At 47.6% G+C, this 27237-nt stretch overlaps 1 protein-coding gene and 1 long non-coding RNA gene across 4 annotated transcripts in view; one reads left to right on the forward strand and one right to left on the reverse strand.

Annotated features, from left to right (window-relative positions):
* Positions 1 to 13481, forward strand: part of TEKT2 (tektin 2) — a 67479-nt gene extending 53998 nt beyond the window's left edge. For all 3 annotated transcript variants that reach the window (XM_077295823.1, XM_077295822.1, XM_077295824.1), the window contains 3 exons: positions 2044 to 2187; positions 3882 to 3961; positions 13172 to 13481. In XM_077295823.1, coding sequence (XP_077151938.1) covers positions 2044 to 2187; positions 3882 to 3961; positions 13172 to 13385 — 438 coding nt within the window. In that variant the 3' untranslated portion in view covers positions 13386 to 13481. The remainder of the gene's footprint in view (positions 1 to 2043; positions 2188 to 3881; positions 3962 to 13171) is intronic.
* Positions 1 to 27237, reverse strand: part of LOC143815974 (uncharacterized) — a 241873-nt gene that overhangs the window by 210480 nt on the left and 4156 nt on the right. The window lies entirely within an intron of this gene.

Below are 27237 nucleotides of genomic sequence, written 5' to 3' on the forward strand. Positions count from 1 at the left end.
TGTTGATTTTGCTTTATGTTTGGGATCATTGTCTTGTTGGAAGACAAATCTCCGTCCCAGTCTCAGGTCTTTTGCAGACTCCAACAGGTTTTCTTCAAGAATGGTCCTGTATTTGGCTCCATCCATCTTCCCATCAATTTTAACCATCTTCCCCCTCCCTGCTGAAGAAAAGCAGGCCCAAACCATGATGCTGCCACCACCATGTTTGACAGTGGGGATGGTGTGTTCAGGGTGATGAGCAAAACATATCGTTTGGCATTGTTGCCAAAAAGTTTGATTTTGGTTTCATCTGACCAGAGCACATTCTTCCACATGTTTGGTGTGTCTCCCAGGTGGCTTGTTTCAAACTTTAAACAACACTTTTTATGGATATCTTTGAGAAATGGCTTTCTTCTTGCCACTCTTCCATAAAAGCCAGATTTGTGCAGTGTAAGACTGATTGTTTTCCTATGGACAGACTGTCCCACCTCAGCTGTAGATCTCTGCAGTTCATCCAGAGTGATCATGGGCCTCTTGGCTGCATCTCTGATAAGTCTTCTCCTTGATTGAGATGAAAGTTTAGAGGGACGGCCGGGTCTTGGTAGATTTGCCGTGGTATGATACTCCTTCCATTTCAATATGATCGCTTGCAGAGTGCTCCTTGGGATGTTTAAAGTTTTTGAAATCATTTTGTATCCAAATCCGGCTTTAAACTTCTCCACAACAGTATCACAGACCTGCCTGTTGTGTTCTTTGGTCTTCATGATGCTCTCTGTGGTTCAAACAGAACCCTGAGACTGTCACAGAGCAGGTGCATTTATACTTAGACTAGATTACACACAGGTGGATTATATTTATCATCATTATGCATTTAGGACAGCATTAGATCATTCAGAGATCCACAATGAACTTCTGAAGTGAGTTTGCAGCACTGAAAGTAAAGGAGCCGAATAATATTGCATGCCCCACTTTTCAGTTTTTGAATTTCCACAAAAATTTAAAATAACCAATAAATTTCGTTCAACTTCACAATTGTGTTCCACTTGTTGTTGATTTTTATACCAAAAATTTACATTTGGTATCTTTATGATTGAAGCATGATATGTGGGAAAACGTTGAAAAGTTCCAGGGAGCTGAATACTTTCGCAGAGCACTGTATGTAGGTTTCCCAAAAGAACAGGAATAATAAATCTAGAATAGCCCCAGTAGTCAGTGTTGTACTGCAGGATTTCTCAATTTTAATAGTATGCAATATGAAACAAATTACAAAACATTTTTTTGAAAAATATTTTAGCATTAAAGGGCACCTGTCACCCCGTTTTTTGAAGATGAGCTAAAAATACCGTTAAATAGGGGCAGAGCTGGGCGTTACATTAGTGTCTTTGTGTGCCTTTATAACCTACCTAAGCTGCCGAAATACCTTTGTAAAGTCGCCGTTTTCTGCTGTCACTCACGCTGGTCTGGTCATATGGGCGTGGTGACAGCGCTGTTTCTCCCCCTCCCTCTCCATCTGCGCATGCGCGGAATCCCGCGGCCATTTTCCTGAAGCCCCGGGCAGCAGAGCGCTCCATCTGCGCACACGCGGCCACAGGAAAGATGGCCGCGCCCACCGGTAAACGGCGAATAGCGAAGACCGCGCTGTTTGGAATCTCCTGGGCAGTGGATCTTCGCTTTGGACATGCGCACACCACTACGCCACCAACGTAATGATGAGCAGGTTTCTGGGGGAGAAACAGCGCTGTCACCACGCCCATAGGACCAGACCAGCGTGAGTGACAGCAGAAAACGGCGACTTTACAAAGGTATTTCGGCAGCTTAGGTGGGTAATAAAGGCACACAAAAGACACTAATGTAACGCCCAGCTCTGCCCCTATTTAACGGTATTTTTAGCTCATCTTCAAAAAACAGGGTGACCGGTTCCCTTTAAAATTTGATGTATACAGTAAGTATATATAAGTCTATAAGTTTATAACCGTAAAAAATTTCCCTTTACTAATAATGAGTGTTGGAAAAATATAATTTCTTCTGATTGATTGTTGTTTTACATGAATTTTTTTTAAATAGACCAAAGATGAGATTGCAGAATTGGAGGAAGACATAAGACGTTTAGAAAAAGATCTAAGAGACAAGAGTGGGCCTTTAAAACTGGCCCACACACGACTTGAGACCCGTACATACAGACCAAACATAGACCTTTGTAGGGACACGGTAAGACTTGTGTAATAGTGAATGTGGGCATATAGTCTCTTGAACTATTGAACTAGAGAGGTAGCGAGCTTGAACTCTAGTGCTGCTTCTTGGATGTAGCAATCCTAAATTTAGAACCTGTCATGTTCCTACATGATATTAACTTGCACATAATGGGTTAATGTACAGATTAATAGCATTTGAGGGCATGACAGGTTCCCTTGCTGTATGACTTAAGGTAAGAAGCCAAACCAGATACTCCATTTTCAGGCATGTGTTTAGGGGTGCTTGACCTTCATCAGTGCAAAGCAGGGGGTCTGATTAAGCTTGTTGAGAGGCCTCTAACAGAGGATCTAATGGGTAGCGTTTCTCCCTGTGGAGAGTGCCAAGTTGGCATAAGGAAGCTTATAGGCCAATCAACCCTCCTCTTGGAATGTCAACATGAAAATAGCCTCCTTAGAGAGGAAGAGGACTGGAACTCTAGCACCACCTATTGGATTTAGCAATTCTAAAAGTCAATATTGACCTTTTAGCAAGCCTTGCCACATGACTAAAGGTACCGTTACACTAAACGACTTACCAACGATCACGACCAGCGATACGACCTGGCCGTGATCGTTGGTAAGTCGTTGTGTCGTCGCTGGGGAGCTGTCACACAGACAGCTCTCTCCAGCGACCAACGATCAGGGGAACGACTTCGGCATCGTTGAAACTGTCTTCAACGATGCCGAAGTCCCCCTGCAGCACCCGGGTAACCAGGGTAAACATCGGGTTACTAAGTGCAGGGCCACGCTTAGTAACCCGATATTTACCCTGGTTACCATTGTAAAAGTAAAAAAAAAAACACTACATACTCACATTCTGATGTCTGTCACGTCCCCTGGCGTCCACAGGGTTAAAACTGCTTTCGACAAGAGCGCTGCTAATATGCACGCGCTGCTGCCGAGAACTTCCCTTCACTGAATGTGTCAGTGCCGGCAGTAACAGCGGTGACGTCACCGCTGTGTTCTGCTTTACGGCTGGCGCTGACACAGTCAGTGCAGGGAAGTTCTCGGCAGCAGCGCGTGCATATTAGCAGCGCTCCTGCCGAAAGCAGTTTTAACCCTGTGGACGCCGGCGGGGGACTTGACAGACATCAGAATGTGAGTATGTACTGTTTTTTTTTTAACTTTTACAATGGTAACCAGGGTAAATATCGGGTTACTAAGCGCGGCCCTGCGCTTAGTAACTCGATATTTACCCTGGTTACAAGTGAACACATCGCTGGCTCGGCGTCACACACGCCGATCCAGCGATGACAGCGGGTGATCAACGACCAAAAAAAGGTCCTGATCATTCCCATCGACCAACGATCTCCCAGCAGGGGCCTGATCGTTGGTCGCTGTCACATATAACGAGATCGTTAGCGGGATCGTTGCTACGTCACCAAAAGCGTGACGTTGCAACGATATCGTTAACGATATCTCGTTATGTGTGACTCAGCCTTAAGGATAATCTAAAGCAGACACTCCATGTACAGACACATGTTTTGGGGTGTTTGCCCCTTATCAGTACAAAGCAGGAGGTCTGTTTTGGCTGAGTGAAAGGCCTCCGACATGGCATTGATGGGATATTTTTTCTCCTTGTGGACAGATGAATATGGGGGAGACCATGCCTATGTAGCACTGACAGCAGCATGTAATGCCATGCTATAACATTTTTCACTTATACTGTAGGTGCAGTATGGGCTGACAGATGAGGTCCATCAGCTAGAGGGTACTATTGCTGCTCTGAAACAAAAGCTGGCACAATCACAGTAAGTTTCTGTTACCACATGCCATTACTGACCCCACTACTAGATACACCGGAAGTCTCACTGTTTAATGATTTATGTCAAGTCCTGCTAGAGAGAATTCACACACTGTGGATTTTGTTTGCAGAAAGTTCAGAAACTGTCCCCTACATTTAACACAGCCAATTCAGATAATTGCAACTGATTTTCAGTCACAGAAGTATCTGCAACAAAATCAGCAGCGTTGGAATTCACCCTTAGTGATATAAGCTTACTATTTGTATGGCATCTTAAAGGGTTTTTCAGATTTCTGAAACACTCTCTTCCCTGGTGTATGGTAGTTTGTTTTCAAAATAAACAAATTCTGCCTAACTCCTCTTCCGTGGGCCCAGCACTGAGTCTCCACTGCTTACCGCTTGGGTCTGTAATTGTCTGCAGGCAATAATTGACCTCTGGGGCTCACAGGACAAGCCACTGAGCTCACTGATTGGCTGCAGCGGTGTTGACGTGACCTTGCCGCTGCACACAGTAACACTCTCTAGGAGCAGCATTGCGGACTCAGTGCTGAACCGAGGGACGATAAGTAAACAACAGTTTGATCTCTTAAAACAAAGTGCAGCCAGGGGACAGTGATTTTCCAAAATCTGAAAACACCTTTAATTATTAATGGGTCGTTGGCTGTTTTCCTTGCTGCAGCCGGATCATGTGTACAAAATCAAACCCATATGCTGGGGGTGTTTAATCAACATACAACTCCTGCAGTATGAAAACCCCTCCTTAGAGTTGTCTAATTATAATTATTACCTTTACTACATTTTTTAAAAATATTATCACTGTTATTATTATTATTATAGTCACCTTCCCACTGCTATACAATGGCATGTTTTCATTACGCATACATTAGTAAAAGCTAAACAACGCTGCGGGATCTACCATGTTACATCTATATCATTTGCACATTAACATGAAATATACTCTGCTGCTTCAAGACTGTAGATAATGCATAAAAAATGCCTTTTGGAGATAATCTCTAATGTACAAAAGCAGCATGCCTTTAAACAGTTCCAATTTCTCTTGAACATGTACTTGTAAAATATGTGTAAAGGCTTGTTCTAAAATTTCAAAGTTACGGTATCTCCTATCCAAAAGATAGTGGATTGCTGTGGGTCCGACCGCCATGGCTCCCGGTGATCTTGAGAGAATGGGCTTTGTAAAGCACTGGCTCATTCATTCTAATCTCCATTCTTTCTCATAGAAGTGCCTAAAATCATCTGAGCGCTGCACTTGGCAATCTCTGGCTCTTCCATTAAGGATTAATGGAGTGGTAGTATGCATAATCAACATCCACTCCATTCAGACAGGGCTTTTCAGAGCCCAAGTTCTCAGGATTGGTGGGTGCCATGGCTGTTGGACCCCCAGCAATTGGAAAGTTATTCCTACCCATGTATAGGGGATAACTTTTATCCCCGAGAAGACCCTAGGGGTATTTGCAGTCGATCAGTAAACGTTGCGTGTTGGACGCTACGTACTTGTTCAGCGTCCAGATGTTTCAGCATAGTGGAAGGGATTTCAAGAAATCCCATGCCCACTATGCATCCACAGATGCCCACGGCTCACCCGCGGTGACGCTAGTCTTCCGTGAGAGAAATTTCAATAATAGAATGTATTGGACTTGGTGAATCTGTGAGCACATGCGGATTCACCTGCGTTCAATAGACGCCAGCACTTTGGACACAGTGATCATGCGATGCTTCCAAAGCACTGCCACTTCTGTATCGTGTGCAACTGGCCTAGCTCATGAAGTCACTATAAACATGCATGATCTTGTCCAGAAGAGATGTGGTTTAGGATAGTGACATGGCTATTATGGGTCAAATAAGAGCAGTGCTTCACAGACTAAATGCCATATAATAATAATCTTTATTTTTATATAGCGCTAACATATTCCGCAGCGCTTTACAGTTTGCACACATTATCATCGCTGTTCCCGATGGGGCTCACAATCTAAATTCCCTATCAGTATGTCTTTGGAATGTGGAAGGAAACCGGAGAACCCGGAGGAAACTCACGCAAACATGGGGAGAACATACAAACTCCTTGCAGATGTTGTCCTTTGTGGGATTTGAACCCAGGACTCCAGCGCTGCAAGGCTGCAATGCTAACCATTGCCATGGGGTGTAAACTTCTTGATTGTGTTGTGAACAGTGGACAAAGGAACATCAAGATCTCTGGAGACGGACTTGTAGTCTTGAGATTGTTGATATTGTTCAACAATTTTGGTTCTCAAGTCCTCAGACAGTTCTCTTTTCCTCTTTCTGTTCCCCATGCTTAATGTTGCACACACAATGCAAAGATTGAGTCAACTTCTCTCCTTTTTATCTGGTTTCAGATGTAGTTTTCATATTGCCCACACCTGTTACTTGCCACAACTTGAGTTTGAATGAGCATCACATGCTTGAAACAGAGTTGTTTACCCACAATTTTGGAAAGGTGCAAACAATTTTGTCCAACCTATTTTTGGGGTTTTGCGTGAAATTATGTCTAATTTGCCTGTTTTCAGTTTTTTTTGTGCTGTTCCAAAGCACACAAACAAAACAAATGTGTATAACAAAACGTGTAATTGCAATCATTTGCTGGGAAAAATACTTAATTTTCTGGAACAATTTCAAGGGTGCAAACATTTTCAACCATAATTGTTTATACAGTGAGGAAAATAAGTATTTGATACACTGCCAATTTTGCAAGTTTTTCCGCCTACAAAGAATGGAAAGGTCTGTAATTTTTATCTTAGGTACACTTCAAGTGTGAAAGATAGAATCTAAAAATAAAAATTCTGGCTCTCACAGACCTCTTAGTTTTTCCTTAAGAAGCCTTGCTATGTTACACTTATTACCTGTATTAATTACACCTGTTTGAACTCGTTACCTGTATAAAAGACACCTGTCCACACATGATCAATCACACTCCAACCTCTCCACCATGGCCAAGACCATAGAGCTGTCTGAGGACACCAGGGTGAAAACTGGAGACCTTAACATGGCTGGGATGGGCTACAGGACAATAAGCAAGCAGCTTGGTGAGAAGGCAACAACTGTTGACACAATTATTAAACAATGGAAGAAACACAAGATGACTGTTAGTCTTCCTCGATCTTGGGCTTCATGCAAGTGGAGCGCCCCCACACCGCCGCAGGGCCAAGGGGTACCCGGAGCCGGGCCTCTAGGTCTCAGTCCTGGGGTTGTCACGGTGGCTAGACCCGGTCCGTGGCCCTGCCTGTCAGTGGGGGACGTCCGGTGCAATAAGTGGTGTAGTAACGGTGTAGCGGTGCAGTTGTGGGGTGCAGGTCGCGGTAAATAACGAGGACACCAGGTTGCAGTCTCTTTACCTCTTTACTGAAGCTCTCTGGGTCCTCAGTCCAGAATACGGCTCACCAGGCTGCGCAAGTCCGGCCGGTCCAATGGCACTTCCAGAGCTCTCCTTGCAGGTGGAAATCGGTGCCTTCCTTCTAGCGCTATGTGTTGCAGTCCTTCCCTGCTGTGCTTACGGAAAGTACCCCACAACTGTTGTGTCTGTTTCTCGTGTTCCCTCACAACAACTTAATTCGCAATGATCTTCCTCGTCCCTCCAGATACTATGGTAGGAACGCACCCGTATGACGGGGAGGCTCGGAGATCTTCCGGGACTCTATCTGCGCCCCTCTCCTGTTGGTACCCCCCTTTTGCCTTCCTGGGTGATGCGTGAGACAGTCCGCCTAAAGCTAACTGCCCTGCCGTAGGTCTGAGGTATGGCTTGAAACTCTTTACCTCCTCGGCGTTCCGGCCACCGGTAGTGCGCCTCAGTAAGGTGCTGCCTCTTTCAGCACAACCCTCACTGGTATCTCCTTTCGCTTGATTTCGTTTCTCACTCAGCACAATCTATCTCGCTTCTAGTCCTTTCTTGAGTCCCGCCGCTTCCAGGAGCCTGCGCGGACCCGTTACGTTCTTTCAATGCCAAGCCTCTGCCAGGATCCCACCCCTGGCAGAGACCCTACAGTCTCTCCCTTCACAACACCCCCTGCCACAGGGTGTTGCTCCGTTCAATCCCGTCAGCGTTCTCTTCTAACTTCCTGCCTGACCCCCAGTTTACCCACTATGGTGGGGAGTGGCCTAATGAATAGCACCCTTAGCTCCCCCCGGAGGCCCAGCTGTGAAATGTATTGGTGACTGTGATACCTGCTCAGAGAACTCCTTCAGTGCCATCGAACGCACCATGGCCCCCCCTTAGTGGCTGAGCCATGATACTGCAACGACCAGGACTCTGGGGCGCTGCACTCCCCCCTGGTTAAACACAGTACTCCGGGACTGGGAAGAAAAACAACAATACAGGTTAGCAAAAAGACATACAATTTTGTTGAGTGCAAATAACAGTAAGTATACTTAAGTAAGCTTCCCTTTATGGGAGGTGAGGACACTTTTAACGTTACAAACATAATCATCATTATAAATTACAGAGCATAAATAACTTCTGTTACCCAACCGGGTATTCTACTTAATGCAATTTTTGGAACAATAACTTAACATTGCCTTTAAGAAACTCACACTCTTAGTCTATCAAAGGCCTTCCTATAATCACATTATAAGGCATTTCAACTTTACATTCTCCTTCTTGTGAACCTGCAGGACCGCCTGTCCCTACGGCACCAGGCCTACTGCCTCTCCTTTCTTCTACAGGACCGCCCTGTTCAGCCAGGGCCTACTGCCTTTCGCTACTATACACAGTATAGACATAACATTCCTTTCGGTTGAAGAACTCTGAGCCTGCTCTACTCGGCCCCTTTAAGGACTCACTCTCTAACCCCTACGGGTTCACTCTCTGTCCTTAGCAATAAAGTAACTTTTCAATGGGGACGCAGGGTTTACCTTCTATCCTCACCCTCATTATTACTTCTTTTACTTTCAACTATGCAGGCTTCTACATCTACCCCTACGGGCTCTCTGCATCTTTCCTTTCTACAAAACATTATTCAGATTTCACATTTCAACAACTTCAACACATATAACTCGGCATGTAAAACAGTTACATTTTCTTTTTCAAGGCATCATTATCACATTACTGTTCGGTAACAGTATCTCTTTCAAATTTACTTCGTCACATCCCCTTTAAGAGGGGACCAAGTCTTTCTGAGGTAGCTCGTCTTCTCAGCCTACCAGTCTTATGCAAAGTTCCAGCCCGGGATCTTCACAAAGTGTCTTTAACTAGGACTAGTAGGAAAGGTTTCTTCGCAAAGTGTCTTTAACTAAAACCAGTAGAGAAGGAATCTTCGCAAAGTGTCTTTTGGCTCAAACCAATAGGGCAAATATCTTCGCAAAGTGTCTTTGGCTAAAACCAGTAGGGAGCACCTTTAAGAAGGTGCAAACTATTTACAAGGGAAGTTCGAATCATGCACAGTCCATGATTTCTGCAGTTCTTTTTTTTTTTCTTTAAACTTGTGCAAAACTTTGAGAACAACAATAGTGGCCCCGGATCAACAAGGGGTCACCTTTAACCCTAGACGGGTTTAGTAGCAAACAGGAACAGTTAAAGGAATGAACAGTTAACTATTTACATTTTCCATGGTATCGAGGTTTAGTTGGACGGCTTCCAGGGCTGCACCTGGCACTTAACCCTTCTTGGCCTGGGCAAAGTGAGGTCCAGGGTTACACCCAGTGCTGGACAAACGCCGTCAATCCGTCTTTCATGTACGATTAAATCATGCGCAGCGATGGAGGTCTGTGCAGCTTGAGTATGGGCATCTGCTGCAGCAGAGGTAGCGGCTGCTGCAAGATCAGTCACTGGAACGGAGTCAGCAGCTGTGGCACTAGCAGTCGCTGGGGTGGTGTCGGTCGTCAGGGCAGGGTGGCTCTTCCTACCTGCTTCAGATGCGGTCCCTCCGGTGCCGGTCTGCTCCGTCTCCGCTGGGGTCTGGAACGCTGGCTGCAGGGCCTTGTTCTGCGCCGCTGTCATCTCTGCTTGCAGCACCTCGCTTTCCGGCAGGGCCTTGCTTTCCAGCTTCGGAGCGCTGGGACTTCTTCCCTGCTCCGGACCAGATGAGGCTGCTGACAGATGTCCGGTGAGGCTCCTGATGATGGCCTTCTTCCACCCGGCCTCGGTGCTCAGCTGCGTCCGCCGGGGTCGGTCGTTGAGCTCGTCCACTCCGGCCTGCAGGAATTCAGCATCAGCGGTGGAGGCCTGGTTGCGGTGCCCCTCCGGGTGGCTGGGGGAGTCCTCTGCTCCGACCCCACGCTCCGGCTCCGGGCGGCTCGCCATGGCGTCCTCCATGTCGCTCGCTCCTTCTTCCTGGTCCTTTTCCCGCTCCCTTCTTCGTGGGCGGTTTCGTTTTCGTTGTCTCTGCCCACTATTAAGGATCAGGAGGCGGATCTCGGCTGCTGACGGACACGTCCTCAAGGGGCCGAGATATTTAGACTGGGCGGCCATTGTCTTTCGCGCTCTTCAGCTTGTTCACGCCCACTTCCACGCCCTTCTTCTTCTCCTGCGCTCTCCTCAGCGCTGTAATGGCGGCGGTTTTGGCGGGAACTTTTGGCGGTAAATGGCGCAGCACAGTCTTTGCAATAAAGTACAGTCCAAGCACAATAAATCACAGTCTCTAGGCACACATGACCTGATTCTTCAGGCTTAAGTAGATCCTGTTCGTGACGCCAAGTTGGAGCGCCCCCACACCGCCGCAGGGCCGAGGGGTACCCGGAGCCGGGCCTCTAGGTCTCAGTCCTGGGGTTGTCACGGTGGCTAGACCCGGTCCGTGGCCCTGCCTGTCAGTGGGGGACGTCCGGTGCAATAAGTGGTGTAGTAACGGTGTAGCGGTGCAGTTGTGGGGTGCAGGTCGCGGTAAATAACGAGGACACCAGGTTGCAGTCTCTTTACCTCTTTACTGAAGCTCTCTGGGTCCTCAGTCCAGAATACGGCTCACCAGGCTGCGCAAGTCCGGCCGGTCCAATGGCACTTCCAGAGCTCTCCTTGCAGGTGGAAATCGGTGCCTTCCTTCTAGCGCTATGTGTTGCAGTCCTTCCCTGCTGTGCTTACGGAAAGTACCCCACAACTGTTGTGTCTGTTTCTCGTGTTCCCTCACAACAACTTAATTCGCAATGATCTTCCTCGTCCCTCCAGATACTATGGTAGGAACGCACCCGTATGACGGGGAGGCTCGGAGATCTTCCGGGACTCTATCTGCGCCCCTCTCCTGTTGGTACCCCCCTTTTGCCTTCCTGGGTGATGCGTGAGACAGTCCGCCTAAAGCTAACTGCCCTGCCGTAGGTCTGAGGTATGGCTTGAAACTCTTTACCTCCTCGGCGTTCCGGCCACCGGTAGTGCGCCTCAGTAAGGTGCTGCCTCTTTCAGCACAACCCTCACTGGTATCTCCTTTCGCTTGATTTCGTTTCTCACTCAGCACAATCTATCTCGCTTCTAGTCCTTTCTTGAGTCCCGCCGCTTCCAGGAGCCTGCGCGGACCCGTTACGTTCTTTCAATGCCAAGCCTCTGCCAGGATCCCACCCCTGGCAGAGACCCTACAGTCTCTCCCTTCACAACACCCCCTGCCACAGGGTGTTGCTCCGTTCAATCCCGTCAGCGTTCTCTTCTAACTTCCTGCCTGACCCCCAGTTTACCCACTATGGTGGGGAGTGGCCTAATGAATAGCACCCTTAGCTCCCCCCGGAGGCCCAGCTGTGAAATGTATTGGTGACTGTGATACCTGCTCAGAGAACTCCTTCAGTGCCATCGAACGCACCATGGCCCCCCCCTTAGTGGCTGAGCCATGATACTGCAACGACCAGGACTCTGGGGCGCTGCACAAGATCTTTCCTCGTGGTGTAAGGATGATTCTGAGAAAGGTCAGGAATTAGCCCAAAACTACATGGGAGGACCTGGTCAATGACCTGAAAAGAGTGGGGACCACAGCCTCAAACATTACCGTTAGTAACACACTATGTTGTGGATTAAAATCCTGCAGGGCACGTAAGGTCCCCCTTCTCACGCCAGCACATGTCTAGGCCTGTTTGAAGTTCTTCCATGACCATCTGAATGATCCAGGGGAGGCATAAAAAGAGGTCATGTGGTCAGATGAGACAAAATTAGAAATTTTTCATATCAACTCCACTTGCCTTGTTTGTAGGAAGATGAAGGATGAGTACAACTCCAAGAACACCATCCCACCATGAAGTATGGTGGGAGTGGGGGAAAACATCATACTTTGAGGAGTGCTTTTTTGCAAAAGGGACAGGAAAACTGCACCGGGAGGATGGTTGGGGTCATGTATTGTGAGATTTTGGCCAACAACCTCCTTCCCTCAGTAAGAGCATTGATGAGGGGTTGTGGCTGGGTCTTCCATCATGGCAATGACCTAAAACACACAGCCAGGTCAACTAAGGAGTGGCTCCGTAAGAAGCATTTAAAGGTCCTGGAGTGTCCTAGCCAGTCATCAGACCTGAACCCAATAGAAAATCTTTGAAGGGAGCTGAAACTCAATGTTGCCCAGCAACGGCCTTAAACCTGAAAAATCTGAAGAAGATCTGCATGGAGGAGTGGGCCAAAATCCCTGCTGCAGTGCATGCAAACTTGGCCAAGAACTACAGGAAACATATTACCTCTGTAATTGCAAACAAAGGTTTCTGTACCAAATATTAAGTTGTTTTTCTATTGTATCAAATACTTATTTCATGCAATAAAATACAAATTAATTATATAAAAATCATACAATGTGATTTTCTGGTTTTTATTTTTTAGATTCTGTCTCTCAGAGTTGAAGTGTCCCTACGATAAAAATTACAGACCTCTGCATTTTGTTGGTGGGAAAACGTGCAAAATTGGCAGTGTATCAAATACTTATTTTCCCCACCGTACATGTAGTACATAGTATGCATTTACACACAAGAATTGTTCTTTAAAATAAATGATAATAATGGGTGATCCTAATAGTACTTACCACATGTAAATAAGCAAAACAATCAAAAATACTAAAATTGTGCCAGAGATTGTGGCCATAGACAGGGACTGAATATCATAGGATCCACTGATAATTAAACTATAAGACTTTGTGTTATTGCGATGCTCTGTGCACTATTACTGATGGGTGGCCCTTATAATCATTTCCACTTTTGTTCTGAAGGAATCCTAGTCAGGAAAAAACTGCACACAGTCATTCTCAGTTACCTCCAAAGCCTTTAAAAATTAGTATAACTGAATTAATCCATTCTGTTCCTGCAGGGATGCTCTGGATGCTCTCTACAAACATCTTGCTCGTATAGAAGCCGACATCAAGTGTAAGGAAAATTCTCTTTCTCTCGATAAGAAGTGTGTAGATAGTCGTCGAAAGCTCACCCTTCCTGCGGGGCAGTATGTTGCAACAGTGGACACCTTCAACCGCACCACCAACCGCCATCTCTCCCCACTGAAAAGTCGTCAGCTAGAGCTGGCCTGAAGTGATTTGCATAGATTAGTTATGTATGTCTTCTCTTGTGTTGGTCTACATGCAGAACAGACTGCTAATGATTGAGGTGGCATTAAACTATTCAAATAAAAAATGTTATTTCCGCTTCATCAATACCTGCCGCTCCACTTTTAGAATGGATCCGACAGATCCCTTTGACTTCAAGTAGGCCATGCCAGGTTTCTGTTTCTTTTCTACTACAAAGAATAGTAAAGCAAACCATTCTATTTAGAGCATTAAAGTGATATTTCCACAATATCAATCATAGCTCAGTGACTTAAAATCCTAAAGTAAATAAACTTGCCAGATACAATACATTTTCAAAATTGTTTGCACTCCAGATGTCACCCCAAGAAAACCTGCATGTAAGATGCTTTTGCTTCCTTCCTTCCCCTTGGTTCCGTCCTGCAGTTCTTTCATGCCGGCTCGGACTGGCCCACCGGAGAACCGGAGGATTCTCCGGTGGGCCCAGGCACTGACACCTGCTGGCATACTGGCCAGCAGCTGCCTAGGGCCCCACTGCTCCAGGGGCCCCAGCCAGTGGCTATGGGGCCCCTGAGTCAAGGGGGCCTGCCCTGTGCCAGTAGCAGCAGCTGGAGACAGGATCCTGTCCCCACTGCTAAAGTCAAATGAATATTCATGCTTCCCCACACCCCTATGGGCGTGAAGAGGTGTGAATACCATTTCTCTTTAATAGCAGGCAGCGTTAGCCGCAGGCTGCAGCTAACACTGCCCGCATGTAAAGCCGCACCACCACACACACACTCACAAAGCACCACACACACACAAAGCACCGCACACAGACAGCACCGCACACATACACACACGCAGGCACACAGACTCACAGAGCAGCTCAGCTCACCTCCCGGCGTCCTGCTTCCTGTCTGAGACAGCCCAGCTGGATGACGTCATCATCCAGCGTGCTGTCTCAGTCAGAAAGCTTCCAGCGAGGAAGAGGCTGCTGTTGCAGGGAGGTTAGCTGTGCTGTGTGCCTGCGTGTCTGTGTGTGTGCCTGCGTGTGTGTATGTGAGAGTGTGTCTGTGCCTGCGTGTGTGTGTGCCTGCGTGTGTGTGTGTCTGTGTACCTGCGTGTGTGTGTGTGTGATGAGGTGCGGTGAGGTGTGTGTGTGTCATGGTGAAGGACAATGATATTGGTGGGGGGAGACAATGATGGAGGTGATGGGTAATGATGGTGGTGGGGGAGACAATTATGGAGGTGATGGACAATGATGGAGGTGATGGGCAATGATGGAGGTGGGGGAGGCAATGATGGAGGTGATGGGCAGTGATGGAGGTGACAGGCAATGGAGGTGATAGGCAATGATGGTGGGGAGGCAATGATGGAGGTGATGGGCAATGATGGAGGTGATAGGCAATGATGGTGGTGGGGAGAGGCAATGAAGGAGGTGATGGGCAATGATGGTGGGGAGGCAATGATGGAGGTGATGGGCAGTAATGGTGGTGGGGGAGGCAATGATGGAGGTGATGGGCAATGATGGAGGTGATAGACCATGGAGGTGATAGGCAATGATGGTGTGGAGGCAACGATGGAGGTGATGGGCAATGATGGTGGTGGGGGAGGCAATGATGGAGGTGATGGGTAATGATGGAGGTGATGGGCAATGATAGAGGTGGGGGAGGCAATGATGAAGGTGATGGGCAATGATAGAGGTGACAGGCAATGGAGGTGATAGGCAATGATGGTGGGGAGGCAATGATGGAGGTGATGGGCAATGATGGAGGTGATAGGCAATGATGGAGGTGATGGGCAATGATGTTGGTGGGGGAAGCAATGATGGAGGTGATAGGCAATGGAGGTGATGGGCAATGATGGTGGGGAGGCAATGATGGAGGTGATGGGCAGTGATGGTGGTGATAGCCAGTGAGGGTGGAGAGGCAATGATGGAGGTGATGGGCAATGATGGTGGTGGGGGAGGCAATTATGGAGGTGATGGGCAATGGTGGAGGTGATAGGCAATGGAGGTGATAGGCAGTGAAGGTGGGGAGGCAATGATGGAGGTGATGGGCAATGGTGGTGGGTGTAATAATTATAGGGGATAATTCAGGAGACTCTTTGCGTGGAACAAGACAACAGGACACAGTTTTATAAGTGGTAAAGTTTATATTATCACACGGTGATTCAAGCAAGTGCAGAGAGAAACTCAAGTCCACAACACTTGGTGCAAATAATAAACGCAGCTTAGTAGTCAATAGGAAACTTCAGAGGTAGATGCAAACAAACAGAAAGTCTATGAAGCACAGTTATACTTGAGGAAACTTGACACGAATAGATCCTTGACTTAGTCCAGACACAGATAGATATGCTATTAGGCAGTTCAAATCATATCTTAGCTCAACCAGGGAGGCCTGGTTAATAGTCTCAGGTTTTGCAGAGCAGAAACAGCTTACATGTCCAGCAAATGCAGATGGAAGTAACACGAGCAGCAGATGAAGGAGGATTACTGAACACTGGTGTATGCAGCAGGAACTCAGAGCAGAGTGGCAGGATCTCCAACACAGGTTCACAGGAGCAGGTGCAGGTGCAAGGCCAGGGAGTAATCAGGAGCTGGATGCAAAGCAGAATAATCTAGCACAGACTGAAGGCTGGGGTGGAGTTTTATAGCAGGAAGACAAATGCACATGAGACCAAAGACACCATGTTGGAAAAGGGCAGTAATGCACAAAAGGTAAAAAATGTTCAGAGTCCTGACATTACTCCCTCCTTAGAAGCGGCCTCAGGACGATCCTGGACCTGGTTTCTCAGGGAATCTCTGATGAAAACGAGAAATCTTCTGTTGGGCATTGATGTTTTCCACAGGTTCCCAAGAGTCTTCCTCAGGGGGATATATCCCTGCCAACTGATCAGATATTGGAGCCGATTCCTGCGAATCCTGGAATCAATAATTTCCTCCACCACGAATTGTTCTTGCCCATCAATCACCACAGGCTGCGGAGGTGGCACAACACGTCCCTGGAAGGTATTAGGAGATACAGGCTTTAGTAAAGATACATGAAAAACTGGGTGTACCTTCATTGTCCTAGGTAGCTTCAGCCGGCAGGCCACAGAGCTCACAATACCGTTGATCTTGAAAGGGCCAATGAATTTCTGTCCAAGTTTTTGTGAAGGAACATTTAACTTCAGATTCTTAGTTGCTAACCACACGGAATCTCCTACCTTGAACATGGGTACAGGTTTACGGAATCTATCAGCCGATCTCTTATAACGTTCTTGAGCCGTGGTCAGGGATTCCTTCAGAACCTCCAGATTTTGTCTCATCGCAGTCAGCCTTTCCTCCAGTGCTGGAACCGGAGAATTAATTGGAGACCTAGGTAAAATACACGGATGATAACCCAGATTGGCAAAGAAAGGTGTAAATTTAGTGGAGGCACTCTGAGAATTATTATATGAAAATTCGGCTAACGGCAACAACTCCAACCAATCATCCTGGAGATGGCTGACATAGCATCTTAGATATTGTTCCAGCGTCTGGTTGGTACGCTCAGTCTGACCATTTGTCTGGGGATGGTAAGCAGAAGAGAAACAGACATTAATATTGAGTGCAGAGCAAAACCCCTTCCAGAATCTTGAAGTGAACTGTACTCCACGGTCAGAGATGATCTCATCCGGCACCCCATGCAACCGAAAGACATTCTGTATAACCAAGTTCACTGTATCTTTAGCAGAGGGGAGGCCGGTGCACAGAACAAAATGAGCAGCTTTAGTCAGGCTATCAACTACCACCATGATTGTATTCATGCCCCCCGATGTAGGCAGCTCCACAATAAAGTCCATTGATATAGACCCCCCAAGGGCGGGATGGAACAGGTAATGGTTGTAAAAGACCTGTAGGTGCCACATGAGGAGTCTTGTAACGGGCACATACCTCGCAAGAGAGAACATAGTCCTTGGTATCCTTCAGGCAAGTTGGCCAGCAGAAGAATCGGCTCAGGAACTCTTGTGTCTTCTGTACCCCCCTGTGACCAGCCAACTTGGAGTCATGTACCAACTTGAGGATCTGCAGACGGACGACCTCCGGGACGTAGATACGTCGATCTCTGAACCACATGCCACCCTTAAAGACAAGATTAATATCCACAGGTGGGTTGGCCAGAAATACATCACCTTCATAGGCCTCCCTGCACTCCTTCCACAAGTCCTGATCGTGGATAACTCCGATGAAATTGGCATCAGATAGAATGGTCTTGGACGGGGCTCCAGGTACGGAATCCGCAACATGGATTTGGGATAAAGCATCAGCCTTCCCATTACGAGAACCTGGACGGCACGAGATAACAAAGTTAAATTGATTTAAGAATAAGTTCCAATGAGCCTGATGAGGAGAAAGACATCTAGCGGATCTAAGGAACTCTAGATTGCGATGGTCAGTTAGCACTATGATCTGTTGTGCAGCTCCTTGCAGATGATGCCTCCATTCTTTGAAAGCCGCAATAATAGCCAGCAATTCCTTGTCTCCCACGTCATAATTCTTCTCTGCTGAGCTTAGTCTATGGGAAAAGAAAGCACAAGGATGTAGGAGACCCTCCTCTCCAGTTCTTTGGGAGAGAATAGCCCCCAAAGCATTATCAGAAGCGTCCACCTCCACAATGAAAGGATGTGTTGGATCTGGGTGTATCAACAGCGGTGCTGATGTGAAACAGATCTTCAGCCGATCAAAAGCTTCTTGAGCCTGTGATGACCACTTAAAGGGCTTTTCCTTCTTTGTCAAGGAAGTAATGGGACGGACAATATCAGAAAAATTTTGAATGAAGCGTCTGTAGAAATTTGCAAAACCAATAAAACGTTGGACCTTCTTAACGTTTTTGGGTGCCGGCCAGTCAAGGATAACCTGAATCTTACCAGATTTTTTGTTCCATTGAGTTACTTCCTGGAGCAGATATTCCTTTTGGTCACGTATACCCTTTGGCGGCACCTGAGCTTCAAGCCTTAAAGGAGTATATTGATGAAAATCTGGCCAAAGGCTTCATACGTCCTTCTTCCTCACCAGCAGGGGCACCCATTTTTTTTGTAAAGAAGAAGGATGGGACCCTGAGACCCTGTGTTGACTATCAGGAACTCAATAAGGTAACTGTACGAAACAGTTACCCTTTGCCTCTGATTCCCGAATAACTGGAAAGAGCCCGCCATGCTAAGGTGTTCTCTAAGCTGGATCTTCGTGGGGCTTATAATTTGGTGCGTATTCGTCCAGGGGATGAGTGGAAGACAGCATTCAGATGCCGGTATGGACACTTTGAATCTCTTGTAATGCCCTTCGGGCTTTGTAACGCCCCTGCAGCATTTCAACACCTTGTTAATGACATCTTCAGAGATTTGTTGGACCAGTTTGTGGTGATCTATTTGGACGATATACTAATCTTTTCTGACTCTCTACAGGAACATGAAGAACATGTCAAAACTGTTTTAAGACGTCTGAAAGAGAACCAACTGTATATCAAGCCGGAGAAATGCGAGTTCCATCGTTCTGAGATACAGTTCTTAGGTTATATTATCTCTCCCCTGGGGCTGAACATGGAATCTAGTAAGATTCAGGCTATCCTTGACTGGCCGGTACCCAAGAACGTTAAGGAGGTCCAACGTTTTATTGGTTTTGCAAATTTCTACAGACGCTTCATTCGAAATTTTTCTGATATTATCCGTCCCATTACTTTCTTGACAAAGAAGGAAAAGCCCTTTAAGTGGTCATCACAGGCTCAAGAAGCTTTTGATCAGCTTAAGATCTGTTTCACATCAGCACCGCTGTTGATACACCCAGATCCAACACTTTCTTTCATTGTGGAGGTGGACGCTGATAATGCTTTTGGGGCTATTCTCTCCCAAAGAACTGGAGAGAAGGGTCTGCTACATCCTTGTGCTTTCTTTTCCTGTAGACTAACCTCAGCAGAGAAGAATTACGACGTGGGAGACAAGGAATTGCTGGCTATTATTCCGGCTTTCAAAGAATGGAGGCATCATCTGCAAGGAGCTGCACAACAGATCATAGTGCTAACTGACCATCGCAAATTAGAGTTCCTTAGATCCACTAGATGTCTTTCTCCTAGTCAGGCTCGTTGTAACTTATTTTTAAATCAATTTAACTTTGTTATCTCCTACCGTCCAGGTTCACGTAATGGGAAGGCTGATGCTTTATCCCGAATCCATGCTGCGGATTCCATACCTGGAGCCCCGTCCAAGACCATTCTATCTGATGCCAATTTCATCGGAGTTATCCATGATCAGGACTTGTGGAAGGAGTGCAGGGAGGCCTATGACGGTGATGTATTTCTGGCCAACCCACCTGTGGATATTAATCTTGTCTTTAAGGGTGGCATGTGGTTCAGAGATCAACGTATCTACGTCCCTGAGGTCATCCGTCTGCAGATCCTCAAGTTGGTACATGACTCCAAGTTGGCTGGTCACAGGGGGGTACAGAAGACACAAGAGTTCCTGAGCCGATTCTTCTGGTGGCCAACTTGCCTGAAGGATACCAAGGACTATGTTCTCTCTTGCGAGGTATGTGCTCGTTACAAGACTCCTCATGTGGCACCTACGGGTCTTCTACAACCATTACCTGTTCGTCCCGCCCTTGGGGGTCTATATCAATGGACTTTATTGTGGAGCTGCCTACATCGGGGGCATGAATACAATCATGGTGGTAGTTGATCGCCTGACTAAAACTGCTCATTTTGTTCCGTGCACCGGCCTCCCCTCAGCTAAAGATACAGTGAACTTGGTTATACAGAATGTCTTTCGGTTGCATGGGGTTCCGGATGAGATCATCTCTGATCGTGGAGTGCAGTTCGCTTCAAGATTCTGGAAGGGGTTTTGCTCTGCACTCAATATTAATGTCTGTCTCTCTTCCGCTTACCATCCCCAGACAAATGGTCAGACTGAGCGTACCAACCAGACGCTGGAACAATATCTAAGATGCTACGTCAGCCATCTCCAGCATGATTGGTTGGAGTTGAGGCCGTTAGCCGAATTTTCATATAACAATTCTCAGAGCGCCTCCACTAAATTTACACCTTTCTTTGCCAATCTGGGTTATCATCCATGTATCTTACCTAGGTCTCCAATTAATTCTCCGGTTCCGGCAGTGGAGGAAAGGCTGACTGCGATGAGGCAAAATCTGGAGGTTCTGAAGGAATCCCTGACCACAGCTCAAGAACGTTATAAGAGATCGGCTGATAGATTCCGTAGACCTGCACCCATGTTCAAGGTAGGAGATTCCGTGTGGTTAGCAACTAAGAATCTGAAGTTAAACGTTCCTTCACAAAAAACTTGGACAGAAATTCATTGGCCCTTTCAAGATCAACGGTATTGTGAGCTTTGTGGCCTGCTGGCTGAAGCTGCCTAGGACTATGAAGGTACACCCAGTTTTTCATGTATCTTTACTAAAGCCTGTATCTCCTAATACCTTCCAGGGATGTGTTGTGCCACCTCCGCAGCCTGTGGTGATTGATGGGCAAGAACAATTTGTGGTGGAGGAAATTGTTGATTCCAGGATTCGCAGGAATCGGCTCCAACATCTGATAAGATGGCAGGGATATCCCCCTGAGGAAGACTCTTGGGAACCTGTGGAAAACATCAATGCCCAACAGAAGATTTCTCGTTTTCATCAGAGATTCCCTGAGAAACCAGGTCCAGGATCATCCTGAGGCCGCTTCTAAGGAGGGAGTAATGTCAGGACTCTGAACATTTTTTATTACCTTTTTGTGCATTACTGCCCTTTTCCAAGATGGCGTCTTTGGTCTCATGTGCACTGTGTCTTCCTGCTATAAAACTCCACCCCAGCCTTCAGTCTGTGCTAGAGTATTCTGCCTTGCATCCAGCTCCTGACCTCTGGTGACTGCCTGGCTATATACCTGCTCCGTGAACCTGTGGGGTTATCCTGCTACTCTGCTCTGAGTTCCTGCTCCTCCATACACCAGTTCCAGTAATCCTCCTTCATCTGCTGCTCGTGTTTACTTCCATCTGCATTTGCTGGACATGTAAGCTGTTGCTGCTCTGCAAGAACCTGAGACTATTACCCAGACCTCCCTGGTTGAGCTAAGATATTATTTGAACTGCCTTATAAGCATATCTATCTGTGTTTTGGGCTTAGCAAGGACTTATTCGTGTCAAGTATCCTCAAGAATAATTGTGCTTCATAGACTTTCTGCGTGATTGCATTTTCCTCTGAAGTTTCCTATAGACTGCTGAGCTGCATTTGATATTTGCACCAAGTGTTGTGGACTTGAGTTTCTCTCTGCACCTGTTTGAATCACCGTGTGATAATATAGACTTTACTACTTTTAAAACTGTGTTTTGTAGTTGTCTTGTTCCACACAAAGAGTCTCCTGAGTTATCCCCTATAATTATTACAGTGGGGGAGATGAAAACTACAGGGGAATGTATTTACAATGAAGTATTTACAATTATATTACTGAGGTTTGTCGAAAGTTGTGGAGGCCTGAGGACAAGGAGGAGGAGGAGAGCATGGTCAGTTGTCCTCTTGGTGATGACACGGAAGTATCGACTGTTAGCAGTCTTGCACACATGGCTAAGTTTATGTTCCACTGCCTTTCCCGTCACCCTCGCATTCCCAACATTTTTGGTGACAGACAGGGAATACTGATTGGTGACACTTCAAGACCTACGCTACAAGGAGAACTTTATTTCTCTTATTCCAGAGGCAGATAGGTGTACTACAATGTTGGAGGATCATAGGGCCCTTCTTGCTGAATTATTAAAAAAATTCCCATCTGATAACGCCGGCAGAAGAGGTCACAGTTTGTTGGCCAAGCAAGGAGTACAGGTGAGAGAGACACAACTCCAATCCAGCAGAGGCAGTGGAACACTGACAAAGTTCGGGGAGAGTTTTCTCAGACCCTCCTATCGCCCTGGCCCTGAGGCGTGGAGGACTCTCACAAGAAGTACTTTGTTTGGGAAAATGCTGAGGGAGTACCTTGCTGACAGTACCAATGTCCTCTGACATTCCTCTGTGCCCTTTAATTACTGTTTTGCAAAGCTGAAGACGGAGCATGAACTGTCTGTCTCTTTACTGCGAACGTGCGCTGTACTCACGGTCATTGAGTGCATGGTGCCTCGCTCTCTGGCGGTCTCTGTGAACATGGCTCCTCGCTTTCTGGCAGTAACACTTTTATTGGCGGTAGCATACGCCTTCGTAATACAGAGACAGAGTACAGCACCGCCCAAGCGTTCACACTCTGCTTCTCAGACTTTCTATGTGCACAATGACTGCCTCTAGGCAGAAGATGATGATGATGGTGGTAGTAGTAGTTGGAGCATTTAACACAGCCATGAAGCAGCCATAACAACGTGAAAGAGAAGTATTTCACACTGCTCGATATGTGGCCTGCATTTGTTAATTTTTTAAACTAAAATAGTGTAGCGAACTAGGGTAACAGACAGCAAATAAAGCTGAATGTAGGCCTGAATTCCACATTTTGTAGGCCACAAATACATCAGACGTCTGACAGCGATAACACACTGTCAAATATGTGGCCTTTTTATTTTTTTTATGCTAAATAGTGCTGTATATAATTAGAGTATCAGACAGCAAACAAGGGGTACACCGGCCTACAATGACCAAACTTGGAGCAGGCAAATATATGAGGGCTGTCATGGAAATATCACACTGGCAAATATGTGGCCTTTTTATATTTTTTATGCTAAATAGTGCTTTATATAATTAGAGTATCAGACAGCAAAAAAAGTGGTACACCGGCCTACAATGACCAAACTTGGAGCACGCAGATATATGAGGGCTGTCACGGAAATACCACGCTGGCAAATATGTGGCCTTTTTATACTTTTTGAAGCTAAATAGTGCTGTATAGAATTAGAGTATCAGACAGCTAAAAAAGGGGTACACCGGCCTACAATGCCTAAACTTGGAGCACGCAGATATATGAGGTCTGTCACGGATAAACCACCCTGGCAAATATGTGGCCTTTTTATATTTTTGAAGCGAAATAGTGCTCTATAGAATTAGAGTATCAGACAGCAAAAAAAGGGGAACACTGGCATACAATGCCTAAACTTGGACCACGCAGATATATGAGGGCTGTCACGGAAATACCACACTGGCAAATATGTGGCCTTTTTATATTTTTTTTAAGCTAAATAGTGCTGTATAGAATTAGAGTATCAGACAGCAAAAAAAGGGGTACACCGGCCTACAATGACCAAACTTGGAGCACGCAGATGTATGAGGGCTGTCACGGAAATACCACACAGGCAAATATGTGGCCTGTTTTTTTTTTTAAATGCCAAATAGTGCAGTATATAATTAGAGTAACAGACAGCAAAAACAGTGGTAAAACGGCCTAAAATGCAATAACTTGGAGCACGCAGATATATGAGGCCTTTTTCAGTTAATTTAAAACACAAAAAAAGGGGCACAAGGCTAGCACACACAACTATGCTACGTATGCCTAACAACAGGGGCGTAACTACCGCGGTCGCAGGGGTCGCAATTGCGATGGGGCCCGCAGTGCTTAGGGGCCCGCCCGGTCCAGCAGACTGGGCGAGCCCCTAAGAACACTGAGCTACAAAATGGGCCGCCGGCCCTTTAAATAAATCTTCTTTACAGGCCCTGGTGCGCGTGCACTCTCTCAGTGCATGCGCGATCACGGGTGGGACTGCACTTGTCCCACAGCAGAGCCCCTTCACCGCAGAGAGCCGCACACCACAACTATGGCTGCAGCTGCTCTGTGCGCACAGGACCTGTGATGAGGTCACAGGAGGGGAGGAGTCGGAGTCACATGATCAAGGGCTTCCGTGTAGTGCAGGACAGTAGTGCAGTGCTGGTTGTCATCGTGCTGGAGGAGGGTAAGCTTTTGTGTGAGGTCAGGAGGGGTTTGTGTGGATGTAGCAGAGCAGTGTGTGTATGAGGTGTACAGAGCGGAGCCGTGTGTGTATGAAGTGTACGGAGCGGAGCCGTGTGTGTATGAGGTGTACAAGGCGGAGCTGGGTGTGTATGAGGTGTAAGGACCGGAGCCGCGTGTGTACGAGGTGTACGGAGCGGAGCCGTGTGTGTACGAGGTGTACGGAGCGGAACCGTGTGTGTATGAGGTATATGGAGCGGAGCCGTGTGTGTACGAGGTGTACGGAGTGGAGCCGTGTGTGTACGAGGTGTACGGAGCGGAACCGTGTGTGTACGAGGTATATGGAGCGGAGCCGTGTGTGTACGAGGTGTACAGAGCGGAGCCGTGTGTGTACGAGGTATATGGAGCAGAGCCGTGTGTGTACGAGGTGTACGGAGCAGAGCCGGGTGTGTATGAGGTGTACGTAGTGGAGCCGGGTGTGTATGAGGTGTACGGAGCGGAGCTGGGTGTGTATGCAGTGTATGGAGCGGAGCCGTGTGTGTATGAGGTCTATGGTGCGGAGCCGTGTGTATATGAGGTGTACAAGGCGGAGCTGGGTGTGTATGAGGTATATGGAGCAGAGCCGTGTGTGTACTTACGAGGTGTACGGAGCGTAGCCGTGTGTGTACGAGGTGTATGGAGCGGAGCCGTGTGTGTACGAGGTATACGGAGCGGAGCCGTGTGTGCAAGGTGTACGGAGCGGAGCCGGGTGTGTACGAGGTGTACGGAGGGGAGCCGCATGTGCAATGTGTACGGAGCGCAGCCGCGTGTGTAGGAGTAACTATGTGTGGCCATTATACTGTAGGCAATATCATGTGTGGCCATTGTACAGTATGGAGCATCATGTGTGGCCATTGTACAGTATAGAGCACTATGTGTGGCCATTGTATAGTATAGAGCACTATGTGTGGCCATTGTACAGTATGGAGCACTATGTGTAGCCATTGTACAGTATGGACAGGGGCGTAACTACCGCGGCTGCAGCGGTCGCCATTGCGACCGGGCCCGGCAGGTCAGGGGCCCGGGGCCGGCAGGTCAGAGCAGGGCCGGACTGGCCATCGGGCACTTCTGGCAAATGCCAGAAGAGCTGGTGCCAGTAATGGGCCGCTCGATCCACCTCCCCCCGCCGCCGCCAACTCACCCCCCCTGCCGTCGCATTCAACTATACCGGCGTCTATGACGCCGGTACAGTTGAATGCAATGACGGAGGAGAGAGCGTCTACAGACGCTCCCTCTCCCATCATTCCCCGCTCTGCCTCTGACACTGCGGGTGCGTGATGACGTCAAATCATCGCGCACCTGCTGTGTCCCGGGCAGACTGCAGCCGAGCCTGAGACCGGAGCAGGAAGCAACGCTGGCAAGAGGAAAGGTAAGGAGAGTGTTTTTTTTTTTTTTTTTTTTAACTGGACTGTGGGGGCATTCTCGGGGGGGGGGGGCGAGAGATGCGGGCTGTGCTGTATATACCACTGTGCGGGCTGTGCTGGATATACCACTGTGCGGGCTGTGCTGGATGTACCACTGTGCGGGCTGTGCTGGATATACCACTGTGCGGGCTGTGCTGGATAGACCACTGTGCGGGCTGTGCTGGATAGACCACTGTGCGGGCTGTGCTGGATAGACCACTGTGCGGGCTGTGCTGGATAGACCACTGTGCGGGCTGTGCTGGATAGACCACTGTGCGGGCTGCGCTGGATAGACCACTGTGCGGGCTGTGCTGGATAGACCACTGTGCGGGCTGTGCTGGATAGACCACTGTGCGGGCTGTGCTGGATAGACCACTGTGCGGGCTGCGCTGGATAGACCACTGTGCGGGCTGTGCTGGATAGACCACTGTGCGGGCTGTGCTGGCACCCAACACCATGTTGCAGTGCAGGAGATTCCTCCTGCATGGCAACAGTCCGAGGCGTATCTAGGGAAAGGGGGCAGCTGGGGCACGTGAGAGACAGGAAGCAGCTCCAGTCATCACGATGAGACAGCTTCTCAGTCTGTATTTTTCCCCCCTCATACATCTCATGTACGTCTGAATGAGATCGTATTTAAGAGACAGCCAAAATAACCCTGGGACAGAAGGCGAGAGCAGCGGGGAGGTGCGGGACAGAGCCGCTTTAGTCAGGAGAAGCTGAGGAGCTGCAGCCGGTTTACATCAGCCACCCCTGTACCAGAGAGGAGATTGTGAGTTGTGTATATGAGCTGGTATCTCTGGTGTGTGTGTGTGTGTGTGTGTGTGTGATATCTGTAGTATGTGTGTGTGTGTGTGATATCTGTAGTGTGTGTGATAACTGTAGTATGTGTGTGTGATATCTGTAGCATGATGTGTGTGTGTGTGTGATATCTGTAGTGTGTGTGTGATATCTGTAGTATGTCTGTGTGTGTGTGATATCTGTAGTGTGTGTGATAACTAGTATGTGTGTGATATCTGTAATATGATGTGTGTGTGTGATATCTGTAGTGTGTGTGTGTGATATCTGTAGTGTGTGTGTGTGTGATATCTGTAGTGTGTGTGTGATAACTGATGTGTGTGTGTGATATCTGTAGTATGATGTGTGTGTGATATCTGTAGTGTGGGTGTGTGTGTGTGATATCTGTAGTATGTGTGTGTGTGAGGCAGTGGCGTAACTACCACGGTCGCAGCTGCAAGCGGCTCTGGCAGGTCAGGGGGCCGTGTGTCCCCTTGAGCCTGTCTCCCTTATGCTTGTGTCCCCATGTGCCAGTCTCCCTTGCCCATTAGTCCCTGTGTGTCCCCATGTGCCTGTCTCCTATGTCCCCTTGTGCTTGTGTCAGTCTCTTTTGTCCCCTTGTGCCAGTCTCCTTTGCCCACTAGTCCCTGTGTGTCAGTCTCCCTTTCCCGCTTGTCCCTGTGTGTCCCCTTGTGCTTGTATCCCTTGTCAGTCTCTTGCCCACTAGTCCCTGTGTGTCCCCTTGTGCCTGTCTCCCTTGTCCCCTTGTGCTTGACCCTTGTCCCTGTGTGTCCCCTTGTG

Source organism: Ranitomeya variabilis, chromosome 3 (assembly GCF_051348905.1).
Source record: "Ranitomeya variabilis isolate aRanVar5 chromosome 3, aRanVar5.hap1, whole genome shotgun sequence".
NCBI lineage: Eukaryota > Metazoa > Chordata > Amphibia > Anura > Dendrobatidae > Ranitomeya > Ranitomeya variabilis.